The sequence below is a fragment of the Culex pipiens genome, chromosome 2 (assembly GCF_016801865.2).
Source record: "Culex pipiens pallens isolate TS chromosome 2, TS_CPP_V2, whole genome shotgun sequence".
NCBI classification, from domain to species: domain Eukaryota; kingdom Metazoa; phylum Arthropoda; class Insecta; order Diptera; family Culicidae; genus Culex; species Culex pipiens.
In genome coordinates, this window is record NC_068938.1 from 10,831,028 (window position 1) to 10,857,880 (window position 26,853).

The window sequence follows — 26,853 nt, forward strand, 5'->3', positions numbered from 1 at the left end:
TTTGATGAAGAAGATCGATTCCAATTTCACGTCGCGCGATAACCTCCAACGGACTCGGGGGTGAACCTTAAAACCGCCTGTCTAAACAACACGCGCAACTTGTCGGCTCGGAATCGCCGTTGTAACTGACCATGGTAGTCGGAGAAGCCAAACCAACGCACTGCACTGCAAACAATGAATGCCGATAGTAACCGGCTGACTGTAACTCTCTCAAAGCGGAGCTCCGGGCAGCATTGACTCGCATCTCCCCAGTGTCAGACAGATGATGGCTTTATGATGATCTGGGCACGTAATCTACATGCGAGCCGACCTTTGACTGCAGTTATTGCAGTGGGCATCACTGCGGCGACTTTTGCTGCAGTCTCGAGGACGGAACTATTGCACGCACGCATCGTGGGCAGAGTTGGGAAACGATCTTCACTGAAAATGATATGGCATTCCCAACTCTGACTCTGCACGGTCACTTAGTTAGATTAGCAGCTGATTGTACGGATTTCACTCGCTCACCTGAATCGTGCAATTAATGAGGCGTGGATAATTCCGGTTATCCAATTCGCCGTGGCGTGGCACTCACAATGCACAATTCCGGCTAGCCGGTTTAATAACCTCTCATCAGAGTTGGAGAAACTCTTAAAGGGATGATCCCGACATTAAAATGCTGAAATAGCTTCAGAGAGCAGTGAGAACTTCATTAAAGTGCAGTTTGTCACACGTGGGGAAGACAAATGGGATAGGAATTTATGCAAAAATACATTTCTCACCTAGTCGTAGGTATTTGAGCCCAACCTGATTTGCAAGTCAGTTTGAATGACCAAGTGGGGCGTGTGCGCTCGCGTAGGTGTCTTCGCTAGTGATGTGGGTCAGCTGATACAGTCCAGACAGACGTTAACGTTGCTGTGAGCACGTTTTTGCGAAATGGGAGATCATTTGAGACAGTTGAGGAAATGTGGTGGAGATATTTTAATTGGACGAATTTGTTTCAGTAATCAACTTAAAAAAACAGCCGTCACATCTTTTGATGATCTGCTATCACTGCCTCAAGTTATGAGCACCTTTGTGAAATTTATCAAATCCTTGAAAGACTGATTCTTTTCAATTACGATTATAATAAATTCCAAAACCAGCATTTTATTAATAATTTATAGAGCAATAGTTGAAAAGACCATAAAAGCATTATCACAGATGCAACTTTTTTGTGACCTCCAAGCCAACACTTAACAAAACAGTTGAAACAGAAACAGTTTACAAAAATTTGAGATCCAATCTTCAATGTTTCTTAGACGAAATTTTAGGAAATTTTAAGAGTTTTTTTTCCAAAACATATATGTACTATCAAAAATTGTCACTCATGGGGTCAATCGGAAAATTGCAAATTTGTAGTTAGAATCAAACTTTATGTGGTTATACTTCACAATACAAAAATGTTTAAACTTGAAAGATTTTAAAGAAACATTCGTGAAATTTTCCAATCTTTTCGAAAAAAATATTTAGAAAATTTCAAATCTAGGTTTTATTTTAAAATTTTGATTTGCATTTCTTGTAATAGGTCAGATACTTGGAAACAATTTTTATGTCTTGAATTTTAGTTTTGAAAATTTTGAAAAAATCGGAAATTTTAACGATCGTTTCATTTTTTAACGTTGAAAATCGAACTACCAGTTGCAATATTTCAGCAACATTAGGAAAGGGTTCTTTGGGCGAGAATTAGAAAACTTCAATTTTCCTGTTTATTTTTCTTTAAGCCAATGTATCTCAGCAATCACAGGTCCAATCATCAATGTCTCTTAGACAATTTTATAGCAAATTGAACTAAAAGTTCACAACAAATATCATCAGAAATGTTCGCTCGTAGTCACTGTTTTTAATAATCGAAAAACTGCAAATATTTTGCTGAAATCAAACATTCGGTAACTATATCTTGAAAACGGGACACTTAATAAAGAATTCGTAATGTAGCCGGGACCGTGGTGTAGGGGTAAGCGTGGTTGCCTCTCACCCAGTCGGCCTGGGTTTGATCCTAGAAGGTCCCGGTGGCAAATTTTGAGACGAGATTTGTCTGACCACACCTTCCGTCGGACGGGAAGTAAATGTTGGCCCCGAACTAACCAAAAAGGTTAGGTCGTTAGCTCAGTCCAGGTGTAGGAGTCGTCTCCCTGGGTCCTGCCTCGGTGGAGTCGCTGGTAGGCAGTTGGACTAACAATCCAAAGGTCTTCAGTTCGAATCCTGGGGTGGATGGAAGCTTAGGTGTAAAAAGAGGTTTGCAATTGCCTCAACAATCAAGCCTTCGGACACCTAGTTTCGAGTAGGAATCTCGTAATCGAGAACGCCAAGGCAATGCTGTAGAGCGAATAATTTGATTTGATTTGAATGTATTTTGCGATAGAAAATTCAATTTGACATTAAAATTTTAATGCATTTATTTTCAATTTTTTTTTCAGAAATGCATAACTCGGCCTATTGCTCAAAAATTGCGGATTTTTGATCCCCTTTTTTGTATCGCACATAACTCTGTCAATTTCTCACAAAACTATGATCTTTTTGCATGAATTGAAAGCTTACACATTCAACTATGTTTGGCTGATAAGGGTATTTCACCAGATAAACTCTTCGAATCATGCCAAGCGTTTTAAAAAAATATTTTTAACCGGCATTTTAAAAATGTTAGGGGTAACTTGATCCCCCTTTCAACATTTTAAAGAAATCTTAAGCAAAATGTTTCTTATTCATCCAAACTTTTAATTTTCTATAAGTTACAGAAATTTCACATTAAACCTGTACGTTTGTGTTCAAAATATAACAAGTTTAGCATGCAAAGTATTTAAAAACTTTAAATTTTCTTTTTTAGACCAAAATTGAGCATGTTTACAAAAGCTGGTAATTTTTATTTACAAAACTTTTGAAAAATGGTTCAAACTGTAGTAAGTTATGTACAAATATACTAAAGGAAACTATGTACGAAAACCCAGCCCAATTATTTAATCTTGAAGCTAATTCCAGTGACTGTAAAAATGCAGGGATCAAGTCTCCCTAAACGCACTTTTTTAAACAATTGATTGTAAAAATAGTATGATGATAAATTTAACGTCAAAAACGTAAGGGTTATGGAGTTGATTTGTTTATCAAACAATTCATGTATAAACAATATTTTTTTGAATATTTTTTGAGTGTTTTCTATACTAAAAAGATCTCTTGAAAGTTTTTTGGAGCACTTTTTAGAAAAATGTGTGTAACTCTATCTAAACATTTTTTAATTTTTTTCTTTGTTTTCTACAATGAGTTTTAGTCAATTTCGCACAACTTTCTAGAACAAAGCTAATTGTTTTACCCACATGCTGACGAGATACAGGCTTGGGATCAAGTGTCCCCGGGGATCAAGTCTCCCCACTCTCCCCTAAACCAACAAGTGTTTTGAGTAAGATTTCATTATCATAAAATCATAACTTCTCTATCGACTCAAAAATTGTGACTCAAAAATTGTCCCCTAAAACATTTTTTTTAAATTTCAGAATACGCACTTTTTTAATGGAATGCTGCCAACATTGTATGGAGACTATGTAAGTGATGAGGGCTACTCAGAAAAAAGGTACACGGAAAAAATGCAGTCTTTTAAGAGCGAGTTTTTCACCGATGTGAAACAGGTCGTATCGAGGTGCTCCGATTTGGATGAAACTTTCAGCGTTTGTTTGTCTATGCATGAGATGAACTCATGCCAAATATGAGCCCTCTACGACAAAGGGAAGTGGGGTAAAACGGGCATTGAAGTTTGAGGTCCAAAACACATGAAAAATCTTAAAACTGCTCGCATTTCCGTAAAACTTCATCAATTCCAACTCTCTTAGATGCATTCGAAAGGTCTTTTGAAGCCCTTCAAAATGTGCTATAGACATCCAGAATTGGTTTGACTTTTTCTCATAGCTTTTGCAAATTACAGTTAAAAATTGATTTTTTTAAAACCTTAATAACATTTGGCAACAGCCTCAAACACCCATACTCCCATAGGTCAAAAGTTAGGGCATTTCATGGACTATAAGCCTACGGTATTAACTTTTTGGCCAATCGCAGTTTTTCTCATAGTTTTTCGATTTTTCTAGAACAAACATTTTACAACGTTAGTTTTTGCCCTGTAGGCCAAGAAGACGGCACTTTTTGGTCTCAATTTTGTCATATTCGGAATCCTCGGTCAATTTCACGTAAGTTAGAAGTATTGGAGTTGTAATTTTGATTTAAAAAATAATTAAATAAAACATTTTTGAAAAAAGAAATAGATCTTATTTACCCTATGATCAATACGTCAAATGCTGTATCAAGTAGGCGAAAACTTGTTTACCCCTAATCCGACAAAATTCTAAATAATATTTTAATTAATTCTAAATGCATTTTTTTCCAATCAAATTCAAAATTCTAACACCTCAATCTAATGTAAAATTTTCTGAGGATTCCGAATATGTCAAAATTGAGACCAAAAAGTGCCGCTATGGAGGCCTACAGAGCAAAAACTAACGTTGTAAAATGTTTGTTCTAGAAAAATCGAAAAACTATGAGAAAAACTGCGATTGGCCAAAAAGTTAATACCGTAGGCTTATAGTCCATGAAATTCCCTAACTTTTTACCTATGGGAGTATGGGTGTTGGAGGCTGTTGCCAAAAGTTATTAAGGTTTTAAAAAAATCAATTTTTAACAGTAATTTGCAAAAGCTAGCATGAGCATGAGCATGAGCATGAGCATGGTTGACTGCCAATGAGCTGCTACTCCGTTATTGACAGATCAGCTGAAGTTAAACAATGAATCAAAAATGATCAGTGGGAGCCAACCATCCGTTCACTGTTTAACCCCTGAAGACCCCGACTTTATTAGTCAATACCGGCGCCCTCCCAAGAAGCCTGCAGTTCAACAAAAGGGAGGAATGTTAGTCCGATAGTTGAAGTTGCAGACTCATCAAGCACATAGTTTTTCGCTATATACTTGTTGATACCGCTTGAGACCGTTGAATCCACAGCATCTCCTTCAAGCATCACGTGATTATTTTTTTTTGGGTTAGTAGGATAAGGTATTGGCTTTTCGATGCCTCCCGAGCTACGATGCTATGGGGAGGACTTTCATAACAAACCCGTCGGCGAGCCTTCCGAGCAACGATGCTATGGGAAGGTCTTTCTAATTAGCACACCAAAACACTCGCGCACAGGTATTTAAATACTGAATAAATGTAATTTTTCATCACGATTACACAGACGATATTGATGATATAGGAAGGACTTTTTTACAGTCATTTACAGTAATACTTAAACTTATTTTAATGCAACAATTCACACGACGTCGTGCCTCCCGATCAACGATGATGTAGGAAGGACTTGAGCAAGCCAACCAGGATGAAACACGAAATAAAATTCTCTTCTTTTCACACACAATGCCACATAATTGACCGCGCGTCACCACCCAACAAATTGAACTGATTTTCTTCTGCTTGTGGGCAAGCCAACCAGGATGGAACACGAAATAAAATTCTTTTCTTTTCACACACAATGCCACATAATTAACCGCGCGTCACCACCCAACAAATTGAACTCATTTAACAGTAATTTGCAAAAGCTATGAGAAAAAGTCAAACCAATCCTGGATGTCTATAGCACATTTTGAAGGGCTTCAAAAGACCTTTCGAATGCATCTAAGAGAGTAGGAATTGATGAAGTTTTACGGAAATGCGAGCAATTTTAAGAATTTTCATGTGTTTTGGACCTCAAACTTCAATGCCCGTTTTACCCCACTTCCCTTTATCGTAGAGGGCTCATATTTGGCATGAGTTCATCTCATGCATAGACAAACAAACGCTGAAAGTTTCATCCAAATCGGAGCAACTCGATACGACCTCTAGAACAAACCGAGCAGAATCTACAAATACTGCCTCTTAAATGGCCCTTTTTCACAAACAAAAATTTTCGTATTTTCAATGGCTTCTTTGATCCTCCACAGCGCTTGAGCCAAATAAAAAAAATGCACAAATGCGATTTTGTAAAAAATTGCTCAACTGTAAAAAATGATACGCCCTTTTCCTCATCTTTTTCAAATTTGATAAATAAAAGTTTTGATCTGGCAACACTTTGATAATATTTTATGTAGAATTTATTGACAATTTTTATGCCGGATATTATTAACTTCGATGATATTTTTTATGAAGCCACTGTTTTGGTATCCATTTGACTGTTTCGATATGTTATAAATTTCGATGATCTGGAACACAGAAAAAAGTCAATTCCCGTAATAGTGAATTGTGAATAGTGAATTGTGTTCATGAACCACGAAATGCACCATACTCATGAATGCCTTCGTGGTTCTCAAATTCATGAACACAATCCACAATTTCGAGAATTGACTTTTTTCCGTAAACACTGTCGCGAGATATCGAGAGTTTCAATGACTACTTTCAACTTTTTAAGGCTTAACGTGAAATTTGGCTCACCTTATTATATTTATTATTACAGTCTAGACTCGTTATCCGAAGGACATTTAAAAAAAAAAAATATTTCAGATAATCGAATTTTCGGATAATTGAGTATAAAAAAAAAAACTTATCTTATTTTTGATTGTCGAGGCCCTCAATCTACGCTAAAGTGATTCAGAATGTTTACATTCATGATGGCGACCAAAATGGATGTGATGAAAATTTAAAAAAATTGTAACTTAATTGGCAATCGACTATTTCTATTTGGCTACATGTGGTCAAGAAGTTAAAATTTAATTTTAAAGGTATAAAAAAAAATGTTTTTTTTTTAAATGTTCATGATTTGATTACGCGATTATGCATTCAAACCTTCAAATAATCGCAAGGACAAACGAACTTTGCACCCAGAACTGGACATCGGCATACGAGAGGATAAAGAGCACGATTCGGTAGTAAAATGGTACTGTGTGCTGACTGAGAGGATAAATCCCGAAATTACCGAGAGTACTTTACTCATGGGTTCATCTTCAAAAAAAGTTCATCTATCAAAAAATAAATAAATAAATAAATAAAAGGTGGCGGTACCGAGACTCGAACCCAAGACCTTCGACATGTTGAACCGTGCCTTTGCCGTATGGGCCACCATGGTTCGGTGACTAAGTGGCGGTCATTTGCCACTTAATAGAATGAACTGTTCCAATGAACGAATGAACACGCGAGAGGAATATACTCTCGCAAAATAGCACTTTCCTCACGTTTCTTTTCGTGAGGACTATCCCCTCGTTCTTTAACTTTGGGTGTAGAAATATTTACTACTTAGTTAGTGTGCGTTCAGCAATTGTTACAAATCACAAAATTACTTTTCAATATTGGATTGAGTTTAATAAAAAATAATACAGTCCAGGTCCAGACTCGATTTTCCGAAGCCTCGATTATCCTAAATTTCGATTATCCATGGATTAAAAGTAGTATAACTTTTTCATGTTATCTAGATTATGCAAACTCAACATCGTCAAGAACATTGAATCATACTTAAAATATGACTAATACATAGTTTACTGACCACCTAGCTTGCTGATAACAGAGCATACAAAAAGCTTTAGTTTACGATATAAAACAGAGTCATCTTGAAAAATGTTACACCTTAGTGGTTCGAACAGTTTCAAAATTCCCTCCAGTGTTGGCGTAGAGCACGCGTGCTCGGAAAGAAAGGTAAAAGTCGACACAGAGAACGACTTGATTAGTATTCTAGAGATAAGCTATCTCAGCCTGTCACATCACTCCAGTGCGAAACTAGGCCCAAGTGGGACAATTAGAACGCCTGCTTTGCGACTGATAGAAGAATTAAGCTCAATTCGCGTGAACTAAGCGCTGCTCATAAAAGTGACGAAAAAAACAGTGCCGTCAAACCCCGTTCCGGACTGGCTGGTTTGATGGTCGTCCAATATAGTTCGCGTGTGTTCCGTCCAAATTGCACTTGTTGATCGTCGTTTCCGTCTGTACAGTCACTTTTTTATTCGGTCTTGCCCCAAACGGCTGGCTAGACACAGAGAGTGTTGAATGAACTTTGCATTGGCGAATGGAGACATCGTGTAACTAGAGAGAGGGAACGCTGGTGTTGGTGTGCTGAAACCGATTGAGAATATTTAATACGGGCTCTTGGACTGGTTCCAAGAACGTACGGAAGAAGCTTTGCAAAAACCAGACTTGCTTTCTCTTGGTCATGGAGCATAAATCATATCTGTAGAACGATAGTAGAAGCAGAAAAATGAGAAAACTTTATTAAGCTTTACTGGGTCATGCTTCTAGTTGGTAATTTGCAGTCTCCCCAGGAGGAGTTCGTCTTCGGTTGAAGAACACGAACATGGCTTCTGCACCACATCCTGTCTGTGTTCGTGCAGCAGACACATCCGACGAGTGTTGTAGGAGTGATACCACAACTACTGTAAAGACGCCGAAGACCGTCTAGTCGTCGATTGTCGTTCAATATCCAGCCGTTAGCCACAGCTTCTGTGGATGAGGTACTGAATTGCAAAAAAAAGCCCCAAAGGTGAACGGCTGTACTTGAACTCAACAGAGCACCGAGAGCAGTGCAGAAATTCAGTCAGTCGGGAAGTGGTTCCATTAAATCTGGAGGAAAGGGGTGACTTCTACTCTCCAAGTTATGCCTCTCACACTCTCTAGGAGTTCTAGTACGGCGAGCAATGGATTAAGGATTACGTTGGGTGTAGTGAGTAATTAAACGACAGATTTAACGCCCTCTGCCGTCGCGGATATGATGAGGGAGAAGCAGAAGAATGCGGAGAACATGTGGCGCCAAGCCGCGACCAGTTGGGGCAGGTTAGTGACCCACGAAGATGGCAATCTCTCTCTCTCTGTGTTGCATTCCGTGCGTGTGTTTATGACTTGCAGCACAGAAACTCATGAAGGATGTAATTTAATTCGAAGCAGGTTGAAGAATTCAACAAATTGGCATGCAATTTAAAACATTCGATTATAACTTTGAAGCTGGTCAAAAATAGCACCTTCAAACCAGTTTTAATTTATGGTTCCAAATCGTTAAGTTTTGATATTGGTTTTTTGTTGTTGATACCTGGCTCTGGTCACGTAACGGAGTCCAGACCAACGAAAGTTTATTTTGACGGTTTCCACGCACGTCTGTTGGGGTATCATCATGACTTGCGGAAATATCGTGGAAAAGGAGTTTTGCGAACGATTCATGCTTGCATTGCTACTGGAATGGAATGATGAATGATTGATGCAGCATGTGAATGCAACTGGAAATTTGTTTGTTATGACGTAATGCCATTAGTTCTCAACTTTAAATAAAACAAAACGTTTAAATTAAAAGTTAAAAAGATTTTGTCCTTGTAAAAATGGTCCATAAACCAAATCAAAAAGATATTTTCAGCAAACTTAAAAATTTGAACGAAACCGATTCAAAATACATTTCTTTGCACTGCTTTTAGATGTAAGGCATGCATGTGCTTATTCTATAATTTATGAAATTTTATCAAATTGTATGATTCAAACAGCACAAAAATCTCTTAAAATATTGTGTTCTTGAGTGCTGATATATTTTTAAAATAAATAATTATAGCTAATTGTTATCGTGTAGAATGTACTTTGAATTTTTTCTTCAAAATTCAAATATTTATTTTTTTATTTTTTTTCGTTTCCCCCATTAAACTTGATGGACATAAAAAAATCAGCGGCCTTATTTTAAATAAAATTTATATAAATCATGTGGTAGGTTTTGACGACATAGCCCATTTATAATGGATTTTTGTTAAATACAGTCCAAACTCGATTATCCGAAGGCCTTGGCAAAATTTCACTTCGTATAATCGAAACACATTTTTTTTTCGATGTCTTTTTGTATTGTTGTTGCAGTGATTCAGAATTTTAAAATCCAAGATGGCGGCCAAAATGGTGGTAAGGAAAAATTTAAAATATACATTTTTTTATTTAAAAGACAACCAAACATTAAAATTTGACAAAAATAGGTTCGGAATTATCGAGTCTGGACTGTATAAAAGTAACACAGAAATCCTGATTTTGACTCAAGGTTTACTATTACATTTTTAGACAAGGCTTTGAAGTCCCCCGTGAATGAACCCATTATTATTTAAATTATTTAAAAATATTTAGAGGCATAGTCTGGGAAAGTTAAAAATTTTCTGCATACCTATTTTTACACATAATATAGAAAATATTAGTGAAAAACAGCTTATGTTGACCCCTGAAAAACTGACATTTTTTTAAACATTGGCAAAGTCACATAAAACAAATTAAACTTCCAACCATACAATTTTCAAAATTTTTAAGAGTTCTTCTTCCCAATCCTTTTTAAAGATCAGAAATCGGTTGAAAATTGATTTTTGGCGATTTTTTTTTAAATCGAAGCACGTCTAGAGGCGGTGTTGGGTTGTAGAGGGTTAAGTCAGTGAGCAAGAGAGCAATTCTCTTGTCTTCAAGCTTCAAACAGTTCTCTTTAACTGCAGTGCAATTATGGTATCATTTTATGGAATGAATGTTGTTTTATTTGTTTAATTAGGCCATTGAAAATTTTATTTGAAGCTTTATCTCCCCCCCCCCTCCCCTTCCTGTTAAAAATCTCCACACAATTCAAAGGACAAAATATAATTACAAGAAGAAATAAATTTGCATTGAAAAATACTTGTAGAATCGATTTAATGACGTCTATTTTTCGCTCTCCCATTGATTTTGACCAGGGGCAAAGAACAAAAACTTTTTTACATTTTTTACAATCAATTTATTTCTCTCTAGTTAGGTTAAAAAGTATTACTTTTCATCAAAGTACTGAAAAAATCAACTTTTTAGCACTCAAATGAGCGTTATGATGAATATTTCATCACTCTTATTTTGTTCATGATAAGTAGGCCACTGATGGAAAAAGAAATTCGAAGCTGTCCACATAACATGTTCCCATAGTGAGCGAATTTTCTAATTTGAAATTTCATTGATGTTAATAACTTTGACGTAGTTGAGAGAAAATGCAGTCTTCCAGTTTGCCATTACAAATCTTTATATATGTTTTCAAACTAACTATGAAGAAGTTAGAAATTTTAAGAAAAAATGGATAAACATCTTTTGATCAAGAATCCAATTCACCATGAATTTCAAACCCAACCGGTCCAGTTGAATCCAAATATTTCCGACTTTATGGTCACGCGATCTCCCTTGACGCAACGACGTCCTTCAATACCTCACCTCACACTCAAGATCTCCTTGTCCCTCTTCATCACACTACGTAGGTGGTGATGGCGAGGGTTGGCAATCATTAAAATCACAATCGAGTTTATTACCTCCTTGAGCGGCGTCCAAACACTTTATTCGCGATCATCTTCTCTCATCGCCGCGCCACTTCACGGGGTCATTACGGGGGGAATTTGAAAATAAACAACCCGCAAGTTATGACAACAGGAGAGCTTGAAGGTGGATCGGTGTGCACCTGCGGAGGATTTTGAAAGGGTCAACACCTTGACGTGCGCGCTTCATACTGCATTCCACCGGATTTAGCTGGAGATTGCGGATGGATGCGCTCCCCTATGAAGACACGCAGTAATAATAGTACCGAGCACGCGTCGCGTTGCACTGCGGTTTATAGAAATGTGGGTTTTAAAAATAAAACACCCGGCTTGAGTTCGATCTGTATGCACAGTATCACCCTTCCCATTCCATATTTATACTTCTGTATACTGGATTGGAAGAAACAGCGAAATATAAGCTGCTGGTATAAGTTCAGGTTTGTTTTGTTTACTAGTCGGCGAATGTCGATCTGCTAGTAGCGGCGCAGCTACTGGAACTAATGTGGAATGTAGGTGAAGTTGATGGCCCCGATCATGGGTCAGATCTTTGGCAGCACCACCATTGATGCAGCCGTTGAACTCTCTTCAGGAAGAAGGCAATAACCCAAAGAAGTTTGTGAATGGCACTGGGTCTTTGTCCGGAATCACAAAGCTTGGTGTGAATGACTCTTCAGGTTGTGAGCACACTTACCTCGCGACGTAGAATCGTTTGTTATCCTTCATCTTGGATTTGGCACTTGGGGGTTCGGGTTGTAGGTTAAGGGTTAACTATAGCTTGCCGGTATCAACGCTGGAAGGCAAACAACCTAATTTGCGACAACAACGACGTTGGTGCCATTGACTGACGCGTATAGCAAACAAGATTACGGACTCTTTTCGCTGTTGATTGTGCGTCCTTTGAAGAGTCTCTCGAAGATCTCTCTATCACTATCATCAGCCGGGTGATTTGTCCCGAGACTCGAACAACACCAAAGTGCGACACTACATCCCATCGGCGGGTATTCCAGCGGGAAGTCGGATTCGGCACAAGTCCCCTGATATCACAGCTGCTACTGTTTGCTCGTGCACCAACGGAATTATGTGTTTGCAGAGGGGGAAAAAACTTGAAAAGGATATGACACAAGGATTCACTGGAATATGTCTTGTGTGTGCTTGTGCCGGATCCTTCAGGCAACTTGGTGACACAATTTCTTTTTCAGCCCGCTTTGCTCCACTGAAACAAAGTATCAACTTTTTCGCAATAATCGCACAGCTTTTCGCTCAAATCAATCCAATTCGGGCTTCTTGGAGTTTGTAACTTTGTTGTTATCACTATATCACCGTCTAACAAAGAAAGGCACCATTTTCCAGAGCCGAAAATCGCCGGCACTTTCCCAAGACGAAAAAATAAGAAAACTCAGCAAAAACTTTTCCCCCCTCTAATCACCACACAGAAGAAACAATGAAAAATTTAGGGTGGGTGGAAAACCCCGGAAAAGTAGTAATAGAGTGATAGGAAAAAGGTCGCGCACAAGAAAGAGTGAGAGAAAATCCGCACACGACCGTTCGCGTTGAGCGTCGCGTGGCCAACTGAGCTCTCTCTGTTTGAAATCGGTCGCGACGTCGTCGGTCGACGGTGGCGGCGTCCACGAGTGTGAGTGAGTGAGTAAGTGCGCTCCCGCGTGTGTGTGTGTGGATCTTTTCTTGAAGTCGTCGGTGTCGTTGTTGTGGGGTAAGGAAGTCGGCTCCTTGTTTGTTTGTTCGGTTGTTTGGTCTGGAGGACGACGGTTTCGTCTGGACGGATCGATGGGATTTTTTTTGGGTGCGAAATATGGGTGTGTGAGAGTCGAGAGGGATGAGAGAGAAATTTCTTTTTTTTTTGCTAGAATCATGTGGGGGAGTTTGACGGAGCGAAGGAGCTGGATTATCATTTCCGGTGGAATGGATCGGTTTGATTGATTTTTTTTGGTAACAATTTCGCGAAACTTGTTATTGCTTTGTGAAAGTTTTTAGTGCTCATTGTGTAGCAATGATCATTACTCTAATTGAAACACCAGGCAGACGACATAATAAAATATAGTTCTTTCAAATAAGATGATTTGAGACAGACAATTTGTATCAATACCGTATTCACGTTTCAATAGGGTGAATCCGTAGATGTAAACAAGCAGCCTATCCCTTTCTTACTTAACGTGACAGCAAGTGGCGTAGACTGTTTGTTGACATCTCGAGTGAGTTTTCAAAAAGCCGTAAGAGCCACCGTGACCTCCGACATTTATATTCGTTTTTCTCCAAAATGTAACAAAATTTGATTTATTTTTAGTTTGGGGTACTTGAAAGACGTGTAAATGAACAATCGAAAGCATTTTTGAAATTGGTTTTTTTGTAAGTAGGTCGAATACCGAGGCAAAAAAGGCTTTGTTTACTATGGCTCTTGCGTCTTTTTGAAAACTAATCCGAGACATATGATAGATTATTTAATTTTTAGGTATTCTCCTTAGCAATGCCGCTTGGAAGGCATTGGAAAATCAACACAGTCTAGACTCAATTATCCAAAGTCAAGTTTGCAGTTGCTCATGAAATTTTACAAAATAATGTAAACCAAAACTACACCATTGCCTTTACACGCTTTACTGGATCACATTTTTTTCAAAACAATCTAACACCACCATCTTGGAACATGGTTCTATCCCGTCCCCATAATTAATATCCTCATAAAAAAATACATATTGAAAAAATACAAAATTTCATTTCCAGAATGCCATTCCCCAGAACTGACCATTCTCCTGACATCCATTGCCCAGAATTAACCATTCACCAGAAAATTTTATTGATGTTGTTTAGCATCTTCAAATCTTCAAAATCTTCAAAATCTTCAAAATCTTCAAAATCTTCAATATCATCAAAATCTTCAATATCATCAAAATCTTCAAAATTTTCAAAATCTTCAAAATCTTCAAAATCTTCAAAATCTTCAAAATCTTCAAAATCTTCAAAATCTTCAAAATCTTCAAAATCTTCAAAATCTTCAAAATCTTCAAAATCTTCAAAATCTTTAAATTCATCAAAATCTTCATTCAAAATCTTCAAAATCTTCAAAAACTTCAAAATCTTCAAAATCTTCAAAATCTTCAAAATCTTCAAAATCTTCAAAATCTTCAAAATCTTCAAAATCTTCAAAATCTTCAAAATCTTCAAAATCTTCAAAATTTTCAAAATCTTCAAAATCTTCAAAATCTTCAAAATCCTCAAAATCTTCAAAATCTTCAAAATCATCAAAATCTTCAAAATCTTCAAAATCTTCATTCAAAATCTTCAAAATCTTTAAATTCATCAAAATCTTCATTCAAAATCTTCATTCAAAATCTTCAAAAACTTCAAAAACTTCAAAATCTTCAAAATCTTCAAAATCTTCAAAATCTTCAAAATCTTCAAAATCTTCAAAATCTTCAAAATCTTCAAAATCTTCAAAATCTTCAAAATCTTCAAAATTTTCAAAATCTTCAAAATCTTCAAAATCTTCATTCAAAATCTTCAAAATCTTCAAAATCTTCAAAATCTTCAAAATCTTCAAAATCTTCAAAATCTTCAAAATCTTCAAAATTTTCAAAATCTTCAAAATCTTCAAAATCTTCATTCAAAATCTTCAAAATCTTCAAAATCTTCAAAATCTTCAAAATCTTCAAAATCTTCAAAATCTTCAAAATCTTCAAAATCTTCAAAATCTTCAAAATCGTCAAAATCTTCAAAATCTTCAAAATCTTCAAAATCTTCAAAATCTTCAAAATCTTCAAAATCTTCAAAATCTTCAAAATCTTCAAAATCTTCAAAATCTTCAAAATCTTCAAAATCTTCAAAATCTTCAAAATCTTCAAAATCTTCAAAATCTTCAAAATCTTCAAAATCTTCAAAATCTTCAAAATCTTCAAAATCTTCAAAATCTTCAAAATCATCAAAATCTTCAAAATCTTCAAAATCTTCAAAATCTTCAAAATCTTCAAAATCTTCAAAATCTTCAAAATCTTCAAAATCTTCAAAATCTTCAAAATCTTCAAAATCTTCAAAATCTTCAAAATCTTCAAAATCTTCAAAATCTTCAAAATCTTCAAAATTTTCAAAATCTTCAAAAACTTCAAAAACTTCAAAATCTTCAAAATCTTCAAAATCTTCAAAATCTTCAAAATCTTCAAAATCTTCAAAATCTTCAAAATCTTCAAAATCTTCAAAATCTTCAAAATCTTCAAAATCTTCAAAATCTTCAAAATCTTCAAAATCTTAAAAATCTTCAAAATCGTCAAAATCTTCAAAATCTTCAAAATCTTCAAAATCTTCAAAATCTTCAAAATCTTCAAAATCTTCAAAATCTTCAAAATCTTCAAAATCTTCAAAATCTTCAAAATCTTCAAAATCTTCAAAATCTTCAAAATCTTCAAAATCTTCAAAATCTTCAAAATCTTCAAAATCTTCAAAATCTTCAAAATCTTCAAAATCTTCAAATCTTCAAAATCTTCAAATCTTCAAAATCTTCAAAATCTTCAAAATCTTCAAAATCTTCAAAATCTTCAAAATCTTCAAAATCTTCAAAATCTTCAAAATCTTCAAAATCTTCAAAATCTTCAAAATCATCAAAATCTTCAAAATCTTCAAAATCATCAAAATCTTCAAAATCTTCAAAATCTTCAAAATTTTCAAAATCTTCAAAAACTTCAAAAACTTCAAAAACTTCAAAATCTTCAAAATCTTCAAAATCTTCAAAATCTTCAAAATCTTCAAAATCTTCAAAATCTTCAAAATCATCAAAATCTTCAAAATCTTCAAAATCTTCAAAATCTTCAAAATCTTCAAAATCTTCAAAATTTTCAAAATCTCCAAAAACTTCAAAATCTTCAAAATCTTCAAAATCTTCAAAATCTTCAAAATCTTCAAAATCTTCAAAAACTTCAAAAACTTCAAAAACTTCAAAATCTTCAAAATCTTCAAAATCTTCAAAATCTTCAAAATCTTCAAAATCTTCAAAATCTTCAAAATCTTCAAAATTTTCAAAATCATCAAAATCTTCAAAATCTTCAAAATCTTCAAAATCTTCAAAATCTTCAAAATTTTCAAAATTTTCAAAAACTTCAAAAACTTCAAAATCTTCAAAATCTTCAAAATCTTCAAAATCTTCAAAATCTTCAAAATCTTCAAAATCTTCAAAATCTTCAAAATCTTCAAAATCTTCAAAATCTTCAAAATCTTCAAAATCTTCAAAATCTTCAAAATCTTCAAAATCTTCAAAATCTTCAAAATCTTCAAAATCTTCAAAATCTTCAAAATCTTCAAAATCTTCAAAATCTTCAAAATCTTCAAAATCTTCAAAATCTTCAAAATCTTCAAAATCTTCAAAATCTTCAAAATCTTCAAAATCTTCAAAATCTTCAAAATCTTCAAAATCTTCAAAATCTTCAAAATCTTCAAATCTTCAAAATCTTCAAAATCTTCAAAATCTTCAAAATCTTCAAAATCTTCAAAATCTTCAAATCTTCAAAATCTTCAAAATCTTCAAAATCTTCAAAATCTTCAAAATCTTCAAAATCTTCAAAATCTTCAAAATTTTCAAAATCTTCAAATCTTCAAAATCTTCAAAATCTTCAAAATCTTCAAAATCTTCAAAATCTTCAAAATCTTCAAAATCTTCAAAATCTTCAAAATCTTCAAAATCTTCAAAATCTTCAAAATCTTCAAAATCTTCAAAATCTTCAAAATCTTCAAAATCTTCAAAATCTTCAAAATCTTCAAAATTTTCAAAATCTTCAAAAACTTCAAAAACTTCAAAATCTTCAAAATCTTCAAAATCTTCAAAATCTTCAAAATCTTCAAAATCTTCAAAATCTTCAAAATCTTCAAAATCTTCAAAATCTTCAAAATCTTCAAAATCTTCAAAATCTTCAAAATCTTCAAAATCTTCAAAATCTTCAAAATCTTCAAAATCTTCAAAATCTTCAAAATCTTCAAAATCTTCAAAATCTTCAAAATCTTCAAAATCTTCAAAATCTTCAAAATCTTCAAAATCTTCAAAATCTTCAAAATCTTCAAAATCATCAAAATCTTCAAAATCTTCAAAATCTTCAAAATCTTCAAAATCTTCAAAATTTTCAAAATCATCAAAATCTTCAAAATCTTCAAAATCTTCAAAATCTTCAAAATCTTCAAAATCTTCAAAATCTTCAAAATCTTCAAAATCTTCAAAATCTTCAAAATTTTCAAAATCATATTTTTTTTTTAAATTTTAATTGAGATCAAATTGTAAAACAGTTCGTTCATATTATGTTTGTTGAAAATGCACATAAAATAAGGCCTATGTTTTGTAAAACTGAATTTTTCCAAGGCAAATTCATTTGATTTCCAAGGCAAAACATCAAAACGAAAACATTGAAAATTCATTTACGACACTGTTTACCAATCTGAGCTCTACCAGCTGTTCCAACACTGTTTTTGTTGTTGTTTTCATCCCTTCAGTCTGCTTCTCCCCCACCAGCCAACCTTTCTTCGTCGATAGTGATGGCACTATCGTTCTAGCGATTCTGACTCAGCCCCACAGCGGGCAATTTCTTTGTACTTTTCTGCTCCCACGACGCTTAGTATACTACAGTTTATACACAATTAGTATAAATAAAATAAAATGTTATTTTGAAATTTCTGTGTGATTTTAAATTTAAAAAAAAAAAACAATTATTCAGTGTTCTTCTTTAAATTTAAGTTCGTACAATATATTTTTACTGTGTATCCTCGGTTTGATCCAAGGCAAAGTTCTCACAACAATGCTTCAAGACTTTGTTCTTACAGCACACTCTGGTGGGATGGAATTGAAGCCCCGAGAGCTCATCAGCTTTCCATCTGATTTGTCCGTCAGCTGTGCCGGGGTTTGGTGGGGGTGGTCGATACACGCAGAAAATTAACCAATTTTCTCGGGTGGTAATCTTTTTTTGCTGCTTTGTCACAGTGCAAAACACATGAAAGTTACACCGGAACGTACGTGCGAAAAATGAACAAGAGTGCCCTTGTCGAGTGATACGTTTTGATCATCGCCATCATCTTTTGCTCGTCGGGGGGAGTCCAGCGAGTGCGAAGTGATGGGTTTTTGGGAAGGTTTGGGGGAAAGTGATGTGAGATGTGGGCTTGGGTTGATTCGGGATTTTTCCAATATTTTGGATTTTAGATACTGTAACGGAGACGCATGGTGCTCAAGATATCGGAATCTTTTGAAGATGCCTAGATCTTTAAGACTAACCCGATAAACGTCATCATCGTTTACACTAATTGACAGCTTCAGGCTCTGGTTTCCATCGGAAGCCAACATCACTCTCTATCTAGGCAAGATTTATGGGCTCACAAATTCATTAAATTTCAATCAACTGCCAAAGGAAACACCCCCAGAGATGACGAAGAACCGCTGCAGACGACAAGAAGCTAATGCCTACATGTGTTCTGTGCTGAAGAGTGCCTCGAGTCTCTCGCCACATCGGTCGACTGAAGGTCGACTGCTCAGGGTCGCACAAGTTGAAATCTGCTACCTTGTGTACCATGATAAATGGTGGGAAAATGGAAATCATGCCTCATATGGCATCAGGATGAAGACGGATTACTTGGGAGTACCTTTTTGTACGGTTGAAGTTTCGCTTTTATTCCGTGTTTTGAAATTTCAACTTCGAGACACCGCTGAAAGATGGATGTTTTTGAAACTGTCTAGTCCCCAATGGTTGACACTTTTATCTAAAAGCACGCGGAAATCAGCACAAAAAGGAAGTGGAGCCCCCCAATTTGGCTAAAAATAGCGCCAACTTTTTTGCTTTTCGCGAGTTTTTTTTCTCTTTTTTTTGTCCTACGGAATTGCAAGGATGCTCAGATTGTTCGACAAAACGTGAGCTAAAATAAGGACTCTTGCTACGACGGCATGCGATACGGATGCCACGTAGTGAAATTCTTGTATGGAAGCAGAGGAAAATCATTTTTACACTGCAGAAGAGAAAAAGCTAAGTGGAATCTTGTCTTACAAAGTTGTAATTTGTTCAACGAGTAAGTACCTCCCCCCCTGACTCCTTACTACTATTTCGTAGTAAGTGAATTCACATTCTGGTTATGCTAATACATCGACACAGATTAAAGATATCGTATGCACATCTTGACTCTAAAACAGATAATTACGTACCCAAATGCTTTTAAGATTGTGTCGTACATTCGTGCTCAGTTTCACTTCTTGAATCACACTATTTCACTAGTTTTTTTCTTTCTTTCACCACAAATAAACTAGTTCACTTCCTTCAGCGATCGTGCCTTGCCGAACTCCTCCAATGGTACTGACCAACCTGGTCGAGTCTCACCAGCAAATAAAGTGATTATCTCGTTGTGATCTCGATAAGATATGATTTGGCCCAGGATTGATTCTGATTGATTCACAGGAAGGTGTGAACGTGCGTATTGGTCATCTATACGAATTGCACATTAGCACTGCGGGTCCAGGATGTTAATGAATGTGCGAAGTTAAAGTCATTGATTTGAGCTGGAATGATCCGTTTGGTGGTAATATTTGGAAGATTCGGATAATGTGCAGATTTTAAAACTATTATCAAATTAAATTTATCAAAAATACTCGATAAATATCTTTATTTTTTCATCAAGTCTCTTTGGAGGTTATGTAGAAAAATTCTTTGTGTAACGAAAAAAAAAAACCTCTCGCTAAAACAACATAACAGGCCTTTATTTTAATAATATCATTGGAATTCTTTTATAACTCTTCTAAACACTAACACTTCTTCATGAATTCCACATTTTTTATATTTCGTTGTTCTTTTTAGTCACGTTTAAATATTTAAAATTGGCTTAAAATGATAATAAATAAAAAGCCCATGCCCATTATTTAAAACAAAAAAATAAATCTTAGCAAATTTAATTATTAAGCTAAAAAGTTATCCTAAATCAACAAGTCAAAACAAGATTGAACTGTTTTATCAAGTCAACATGATTAATAACTATGACTTATTTTTTTTTACATTTTGAAAGACTTAAATACCAATACAAATTATCTTGAAACTTTAAAAATTAAAAATAGAATCGCAAAATAATCTTTAAAATAAAAAAAAAGAATAAACTTTTAAATTGAGCAATTCCATGTCAAATAGGGAATCGGTTGTACCCGACCCTCTCCGATTTCAATGAAACTTTGTAGACATATATAAGCCCTTTTTGTGTATATGGGCCCAGTTACACTCGATAATGACATTTCAGAAGGGCGTAAGTGTTTTAAATATTTTTGTATTCCGTAATTTGAATATTGCTGTATCTCGAAGCCGTTGCATCGTACCAAAAAGTGGTCAAAGACAAACTTGTAGGAAATTTGACGGGCTTTCCGAAAAAAATACACTGAAAGAAAAAAAACACTCCACTTTTATAAGATTTTTTGATTTTTAAGTTTAAAAGTCAAATTTGAGGGTGAGCCCACGATTTTTTTTCGTTCAAAATTTTTGTGAAAATAGCCTAAGATGTTACAAAAAGACTCACGAAAAATGCAGGATGGAGCAACTCACCTAAAAAAATACAAAAATAATTTACTGAAATTGTTTTTTTCAAAAGTGCTCTAACATCAAAATTTTCAAAATCCGAACACGAGAGTCGATTCTCTAGACAATTTTACATAAAATTCTGTATATTGACCCTTGTTCTAAGTCCAATCCTTGGGAAGATACAGCGGCTTTAAAAATAAAAATGTTGAAAAAACGGGTTTTTGTTGGTTTTTGGCAATTTCTATGTGACAGACTTGATTTTTCAGTCTCGAAAATATTTTTACCGGAAAGCTCGTCCAATTTCCCATAAGTTTGCCTTTGACCACATTTCAATTTGATGTATGGGCTTACAGATATAAGCTAATTACATTGCTCATAACTGAAAACATAATATTTTTTCAGTGTAGTATAGTAACCTGGATAGTAAATTAGTTTATATCTGTAAGCCCATACATCCAATTGAAATGTGGTCAAAGGCAAACTTATGGGAAATTTGACGAGCTTTCTGGTAAAAATATTTTCGAGACTGAAAAATCAAGTCTGTCATATAGAAATTACGAAAAACCATCAAAAAACCTTCTTTTTCAACATTTTTATTTTTAAAACCGATGTAACTTCACAAGGATTGGACTTAGGACAATGGTCAATATGGAGACTTTTATGTAAAATTGTCTAGAGAATCAACTCTCGTATTCGGATTTCGAAAATTTTGATGTTTAGAGCACTTTTGAAAAAAAAAAACAATTTCAGTAAATTATTTTTGTATTTTTTTAGGTGAGTTGCTCCATCCTGCATTTTTCATGAGTCTTTTTGTAACATCTTAGGCTTTTTTCACAAAAATTTTGAACGAAAAAAAATCGTGGGCTCACCGTCAAATTTGACTTTTAAACTTAAAAATCAAAAAATCTCATAAAAGTGGAGTGTTTTTTTCTTTCAGTGTATTTTTTTCGGAATGCCCGTCAAATTTTCTACAAGTTTGTCTTTGACCACTTTTTGGTACGACGCAATGGCTTCGAGATACAGCAATATTTAAATTACGATATACATAAAATATTTAAAACACTTACGCCCTTCTGAAATGTCATTATCGAGTGTAACTGGCTCCATATACACAAAAATGGCTTATATAAAGGTAGGATAACATGTCTACAATGTTTCATTGAGATCGGAGAGGGTCGAGAAAAAGTACTTAAAACAATTCCTGTTTTGACCTGGAATTGCTCAATTACCAATTTACACGGAGACCATTATCAAACATTGTAATATTAGGAAACAAAATTCAATCAATCCTGAATAAACCACGACGACAACTTAGAGTTTTATTTCATTTATAATGCTACCTTGAAAATAAAATGATAAAATAAAAATACAATTAATTCAAAAATAAATAAATAAATAACGACTCAGAGCAAGTCGAATGTATCTACGGTATTTTAATTTAAATAAAAACATGTTTGCTGTCATGAACATTTTGAAATAGTAAAATAATCACAGTTTATTTTTAAATTGTCACTTACAAATAAGGCTAGGCCCCTTCAAAGTCAGGCCAGAAAAATCAGGGGGTTCAAATTTTCAATGGAAATTAATCAACTAAAATCAATTAAAAATGCATTCCCTTGCGTTTAGAATCATTTTCAGCGCGTTTGTGGTGACTCAGAAATATTTGAATTTCAATGAGTTTTAGATGCCAAAAGTTTTTTTTTCGCTTCAAATTTTGTTTTTGTCAGATCTTTAAGTTTTTGAAAGCTGTTTTAAAATTAAATTATTTTTATGAAAAATATGTGAAAAATATTTGCTTCGGCCTAATTAAACAAACAAAAAGCTTAAACTCATAAAAATTGAAATCACGATTTGTTGGAAAATATATGCAATCATCCTACCCTTTGCTATTTGTGATTGCTTAAAAAATGCAAATAAGCTTTGCAGATAAAATCAGAAGCGATTTAAAAAAAATTGCGCAGGAATTCTCGGAAAATTCCAAATTTTACGAATTTCAAGCAATCCGCAAAATCGTGAAAATTCACTAACTCAATTACAAATAATGATGGAAGATTGCTTTTAATATTTTTATCAAGACTTTTTCGAAAGTCGATCATTTCGAATTATCGCTAAGCAGTTGTTTTGATCCTCGAATTTACATTTTACTAATTTTCTGCGCAAACTTTGCAGATGTTTCCGACAGATGATACTCAAAATATATAGATTTAATTTGGGGGTGTTAGCACCTTGCAAATTTAATCAAGCAGGTGCACAACATTTGATCAAAACATTCATAGTAGTCTCCTGGCCAATTAGTGGGGCCAGTGGAAAGTTTTAAAGCAGTCTCTTGATTTTTTTTGTTTGTTTTTATTTATGCAAATTATTGGTTTAAGTCCCATTCCCGGAGCGTTTGTTATGGTATGTCCACGAATCCTTCCTCACAGAATCCTGGCTGCGGTTAAACAACACAGTAGGTCTGGCCACTCGAATATACTTTAATTTTTATATTGAGAAAAAGAACATGGGGCGCCTATATTTTTTTTGCATTTTGGTTGTATTTAGCTAAAGATAATTTTCATGTTTCATGTTAAAACAGGATTCCCAATGATTCATATATTTTTTAACAAACCCGAAATCATACCCCCAACAGTATTGTCGCCAGAATCCACATTTTTCAGGTAATTTACGACGCATGCTTCGCAGATGTTTCGCCGGAGGCGCTAATCCGCGTTCACGATTCAGACGATTTCGGGGCTGCCACGTTAGCGCCATGCAAATTGAGTTTAGCACGTGAACACAACAACAATCAACCAGTCGACGACAACCAGAACAATCTGCGTTTTCGTCAACCGGCCACTTAGTATCAACGCTGAGGTAAGCGTGCCGACTGGGGCAATTTTTTAGTGCAATTATCAGATTTTTTGGGCAGTGCTTTCTTCCGCTGGGACAGATGCGGGTTGAATTTTGGATGAAAATCAACCACAATCAAACCGCAGACATCGGTTTCGCAACCTGATTGATTTTCGAAATTGACTTGTGAGGTTGGGTTTCGTTCAAGGTTTGTCGGATTGTCGGAATCCCACCGCTAAATGTGGGCATGATAGGCCTGACGTGTTGCAAAACCCATAATCCAATATGCCTCGTTTGGCCTTCTGATGAGCCTCTTCAACGCGTGGTGGTGATGGTGGATCGAAAGTGGTTCAACAGTTCAACAGCAGCAGCCTTGGCAGAACCGAGAAGGAGTAAAAAACTGGAACACGTTGCTGGTTTTTCTGGGTAAAGTATTGATTGACAGGGGGTTGAGTCGTGTGGCGTGGGGTGGATTTTTCATCGTGTATGCATAAAGCTCCATTAGGGGCCACTTTGTTCTTGTGCTGCTGGAAGATGTGCGACTTTCCAACCTCTTCATGTATTCATGGTCGTCAGCGTGGTACAGCTGCTCCAGTGGTGAATCTTCTTGTTTGCTGAGTGTACTATAAGGAGAGCTGGTGCATCCTTGACGAGGGTGAAGGCAGAGTCCTGGCCGCTCGAAGTGCATCATCCTTACTGTGTCTACTAGGAGAATAGCAATTGAAAGCTGCAGCTACTCGAGCAAGTAGTAAAAGGACGAGGAGCTTGAGAAAGCTCGGCGTGATTGCAGCAATGGAACGTGTCTGTCCTGCACATTATTCCAAAGTGGGTGTCAGCAGTTTCAGTTATGAGCCATTTCCCTAAATAGTCATGCAGATTAGTTGAGCTAAGGAAAGAAATTTGCTTCGATTGAAAAATTCCTGATAGTTTTATGATTAAGATTCAGCGAAGATTGAAGTGACGATAACTATTTCAAGATCGGTGTAGCACAATACAGTAAATGAAAATGGCTCATAAAACTCCTCAAGCAGAGCAATTTTCCAGCCGAACAAGTTTAATAACCATCACCGGTAGCGAACATCAATCCGGTGCAAACTTATTCTATCCGGCAGGTCTATAAAGAGTAAACGATTACGGCGCCGCCTTTGCTAGGATAACAAATTTAATTAAAACAAGGGGGTCGGTCACCAACCACTTGCCTACCGCAAGCAAGCTTTTTGCCAGACCTCTGCACACATCGCATCAAATTCCATCCAGCATAACCAACTTGAGCTTTCAAGCTCCAACGCCAACGCTACCTGATCCATCATATGGTGTGGTCTCGTATCCCGGCCTGGTGGCACAGAGGCTCAGATTTATCTTGGTCTTTTTGAAGGTTAATTACTCAATTAAACCTTGGATTCTGGTCACGTTATGGAAGCTTTTTCCGGTTTTCTTTGTGATCGAGAAGATAATCAGTGATTCATTATTGTTGCTATACGGTGAATTGACGGGTATTAATGTATCAAAACTTCCGAAAAACTGTTGAAAACCAAATTTTGTCATTTTTCGCTCAAATAGGTTCAACAGAAGTTGTATTAACCTTCTACTGCGCAATTTTTGATCCTAGCGTTTTCATTTTTACCGTGTTCAATACGTTGTTTAGAGCATTTTTTGTTCAATCAAAAACATTACTTCTCTAGTTTAAATCTTTCTTGTTTCATTTATAGTATTTTAGTTTGCATTTATCTTGTTTAAGTTATGTTTGTTTCTGATAGTACTTGGCGTACTCTACCACCTTACATCATTACCTTTTGCCTTACTATAGTTTTTCATGTTTTTATGACACTTTTTCAATTTTTTGCTTGTTTTTCACATTTTCTACTGTAGAACGATACCATCATCATTAAAATTAAAAAAAAAATTGTTACAGGCATATTAAGTGTAAATTGTTACAGGCATAGTCTGGCAAATTTGAGAACACCCACTGAAATCAATAAATAAATTCGCCTTATGTGTCCGTGTAACGATTCCAAAAAATCCGTGTAACGATTCTTAACAAAAAAAATTAAATGCTTCTTGCTCTGGTAATATTTGAATTTTCGTCAATGAAACTTTTTACAAACAAAAAAAATATACAAATATGTTTAAAATTTATCGAAATGAATCATTAACTTTCAGCTTTATAATTGAAATGATTATTGAGTAGTGTTGCGACCAACATGGTTTTTGTACCACCCTAATATTCAACGTTTGTTTTTGTACTCTTCATGTCTATGTTCTACTCTGTACCATTCTTCTCAATAAAGTGTTGAGTAACACCGCGACCACCGCCTAGATCGGTCGGTCTGAACAAATCTATTGTTTCATTTGGGCACCGAAATCTGCTGCTCGTGTTTGCTGGGACAATCCGCGGGTCGGGGTCCTTCTGCGTCGGCCGCCTGGCCGAGCAGGTAGATATTTCCAAGATTTTTTTGGATGAAATTTGTGAGTCATTTTTTCTCTCGATAGGTTGGAGTAACTTGTGCAATCGGTAACATTTGTTTTGTTTATTTAAAGACAATTTTAAGGAATTCAGAATTTTCAGAATTCAGATATTTCGTTAACTGAGTCGCCTTTGAAAATCCAGATAATATTTCTTTGTTATTAAAGATCATGACGACAACGCGAAATTAATTCATTCAAAGCACTTAGGAATTCATATTTTGCCAATCAGCAAAGCAAATAAATCCTCACCGACTGTTGTTTTTGTTGATGTTGAAAAACAGGTTTTGTTTTTCACAATGTGTCAAAAAGAACTGGAGCGTACCAATCTCCTTGACGCCTCCAGTAATTCTCGGTGGGAGGAGCTTTGTTGATTTGATATCACGATAACAGTGTTTGTTCCTTTGATGTTGTTGTTTTTAGTCTTTAATCCAAAATGATTTTTTTCAATTAATTTCGCTTATTTTCAGTTTATAAACACTTTATTCCTTAAAAATGCTGTCCTATTAAATAAATAACGAAACGGGAGCACACTCTTCATTCATAAAAGCTCATCCTGTCGTCCAGCCGGTACAAAACCAAGGTGATAGGATAATCGCCTCCAGACGGGATGTTCTGCTTTACGGTCTCCTGGCAAGGCTCAGCCTCGCAAACTGGGTAAATTCCTCTCCGGGCCGGCGACAGGATAATGTGATTTCCGAAAACCCTTTTCAACTTTAACAGCCCTGCCTTCCGGTCTGGTCTCGTTTCATCGAGCAAATGTTCTTCGAAGTTG

At 35.4% G+C, this 26,853-nt stretch overlaps 1 protein-coding gene across 15 annotated transcripts in view; it reads right to left on the minus strand.

Annotated features, from left to right (window-relative positions):
• Positions 1 to 26,853, minus strand: part of LOC120423992 (electrogenic sodium bicarbonate cotransporter 1) — an 86,325-nt gene that overhangs the window by 45,561 nt on the left and 13,911 nt on the right. For 9 of the 15 annotated variants that reach the window (XR_005606299.2, XM_039587993.2, XM_039587994.2 and 6 more), the window contains exon 1: positions 11,960 to 12,840. The exons of 1 other annotated variant lie outside the window; for it this stretch is intronic. Coding sequence is in view for 13 of the 14 variants with exons in the window: in XM_039587993.2 (XP_039443927.1) it covers positions 11,960 to 11,991 (32 nt within the window). In the remaining variant the exon portion in view is untranslated. Of the gene's footprint in view, positions 1 to 11,959; positions 12,842 to 19,435; positions 19,587 to 26,853 lie in introns of those variants that run through there. 5 more of the 15 variants (XM_039588001.2, XM_039587998.2, XM_052708980.1 and 2 more) reach the window with 4 other exon arrangements.